Source organism: Spinacia oleracea, chromosome 6 (assembly GCF_020520425.1).
Source record: "Spinacia oleracea cultivar Varoflay chromosome 6, BTI_SOV_V1, whole genome shotgun sequence".
Taxonomy (NCBI): domain Eukaryota; kingdom Viridiplantae; phylum Streptophyta; class Magnoliopsida; order Caryophyllales; family Amaranthaceae; genus Spinacia; species Spinacia oleracea.
The window spans coordinates 37,837,029-37,839,564 of record NC_079492.1 but is presented as its reverse complement, the minus strand read 5'-3'; the positions used below and the strand labels follow the sequence as shown (position 1 = coordinate 37,839,564).

Here is a 2,536-nt window from a genome sequence, read left to right as displayed (position 1 = left end):
TGGTCTTATGAGACCAGTCGCTGAGGTATTCCCACATTCTCGACATTTGCTATGTACTTGGCATATCAACAATGACGTGGAGGCCCGTTTATCATTTTTGTGCAACAAGAACAAGGATGCTGGTGCGGTGTTCAAGAATGGAGTATGGAAAAGAATCATGGAGGCTTCGACCGAGGCAGAATATGAACGTGTAGTTGTAGTCATGGAAGATCGTTATGGAAGATGGCCGGCAGTCCTCGATTATGTGCATAAAACGTGGCTTAATGATCATCGGAAGAAATTCGTCTTAGCTTGGACGAATGAGGTCCTTCACTTTGGCAACATAAGGACTTGTAGGGTTGAGAGTTAACACTCCGTCATTAAGAGTTGGCTTGGAAGTTCGCAAGGGTTGTTGGATACTGTTTTAGAAGAGTGCATGCGTCGATCAATAACCAAGTTACATAGATTAAAAATGGTTTGGAGGGTTCGAGGCGGCGACACGGTGTTCTGTTCAAGCATTATCTATACCAACACCTTATTGGTCGTGTTTCCCACCATGCTTTGGAACTTATTCTGGATGAACATACGAGGATGCGAAATTTAAGTACCGAGGTGTACGAGAGGTGTGGTTGTGCTATGTTAACGACTCATGGACTCCCTTGTGGTTGCAACATATTTACGGCGCTCCAAGGTGGAGTTGGGATATACATTGACCTTGTTCATCCATTTTGGAGGACCTTGGAGATTGCAGAAGGGGCGGAGATTCCAGAGGTTGTGGCGGAGTCCGCACAAGTTACTGAGCTGTTTCGATCCCTCGTCGACGACGTATTAGCTCGAGATATTGCCGTTATTCGAGATATTTCAAGGATCGTTCATGATGAGTTACATCCAGAGCATGCAGGTTATGAGGAACCGGAACCCAACTTAACTAGGAGAGGGAGACCAAGGAGACAAAGAAACTCAACTACAAGGAATCTGAGCTTGATCGAACATGTGCGGAATACGGGCCCTCGTACGATTTCTAATCAAGGGGCTTCGTCATCGGGAAACCCACAATCAAGATCTTCCCTAGGTACAAGTTATTTTATTACATATATTTATTTCATATATTTATTTCTTATTGTGAGGAAACTAATCGTTTTTTTCATGTTACAGGGAGTTACATGAGCATTGATCTAATTCCACCTCGTTTCAAGGAATCCTTACCGGACTTCATGTTGCAGTATATTAGAGGATATCGTGATGTTATACCTAATGGTAACTGCGGATTTCGATGTGCAGAAGAGTTCTTTTTAGGTGATCAAGAACGTTATGGCGAGATTCGTTCAACGGTTGTTGGAGAGATTAAAAAGCTTGATCAATACAAGAGAGTTTATCTTCCGGAAACTATAAGTAATGCCTCGTATCGAATAGATTGGAGAGGTGGAATGTGTGGACAAGAACATTGGATGATTACTGATCCAGATTTATGGCCGATCGCCACACACTTCAATGCGGTTGTGGTCATCTTTGGAATCGGTGGTGAATCCAGTTTAATCCCTTCCGCGACCAATATTCCGTTGGAAAATCGATATGAAGCAACTAGGCCGACGAAGGAGATTGTTTTGGCATTTGTAAATAAGTGTCACTACATTATTTTGGAAATGGCGCCCGATTGTCCATTACCATCAATACCCCACCGTTGGAGAGCATTGGCAGATTATGGCTTTCGTGAATGGGAATCAAGATATGAGACTAGGATTCAAGGTTGGACTCGATATTCCGACGAGTTTAATTTTAGGATGGGAAGATATTAGTGCAATCATTGTAATTGATTTAAGTATGGTCAAATATTAGTGCAATCATTGTAATTGATATCAAGTGCGGATGTACTATTAATATTACTACTTATATTTTTCGGCGTTATTTATAAACATTTAGTCATTTTTTCTGAGCATCATTCCATAACATGTTAATCAAATAAAATGTCCATAAAACGAAATTACATATAAATCCATAAAGTGTCCACAATATGAAATAAATAACAAAGTCTAAAACGAAATTACATATAAAATCCATAAAATGTCCACAGAATGAAATAAATAACAAAGTCTATAGAAACTCTCATACGATCACATGCTATCACAAACAACCTTCCACTCCTGCATTAACTCTGTAGCGGCTAATGTAGTCGGGTGACTCGGATCATTCTTCTCTTGTAATAACGCATGGATCACTTGCTCATATCGGCCAACCCACTGCAATGCAATATGAATTAAATTAAAATGAAATCGACAATAAAATAAATAAAAGGTTAACGACAATTAAACGAGCATTTGTACTTACATATTTGGTATGAGTCCGATCATGTATAGGCGTAACCACTGGAACTTCACCAAAACCAGGAGTAATGTGTGGATGAGACCGTTCGAGGAACCAGCTCATGTACTACTCATCAAACGCGTAAGGCACACCTTCCGGAACAGGCGTCAAAGACGAGAGAATCAGGCAAGAGCAGTAACCGGCTGCAAAACGATCCCACCACTTTGATACATATGACAAGTCGAGGAAATCCACC

General features: G+C 40.9%; 1 protein-coding gene across 1 annotated transcript; it reads left to right on the top strand.

Annotated features, from left to right (window-relative positions):
- The first annotated feature begins 570 nt into the window (after positions 1–570).
- Positions 571–1,775, top strand: LOC130463075 (uncharacterized). Its single transcript, XM_056832106.1, has 2 exons — positions 571–1,051; positions 1,135–1,775. Exons 1-2 carry the CDS (start codon positions 571–573, stop codon positions 1,773–1,775), a joined length of 1,122 nt encoding a protein of 373 aa, XP_056688084.1.
- Positions 1,776–2,536: the final 761 nt, after the last annotated feature.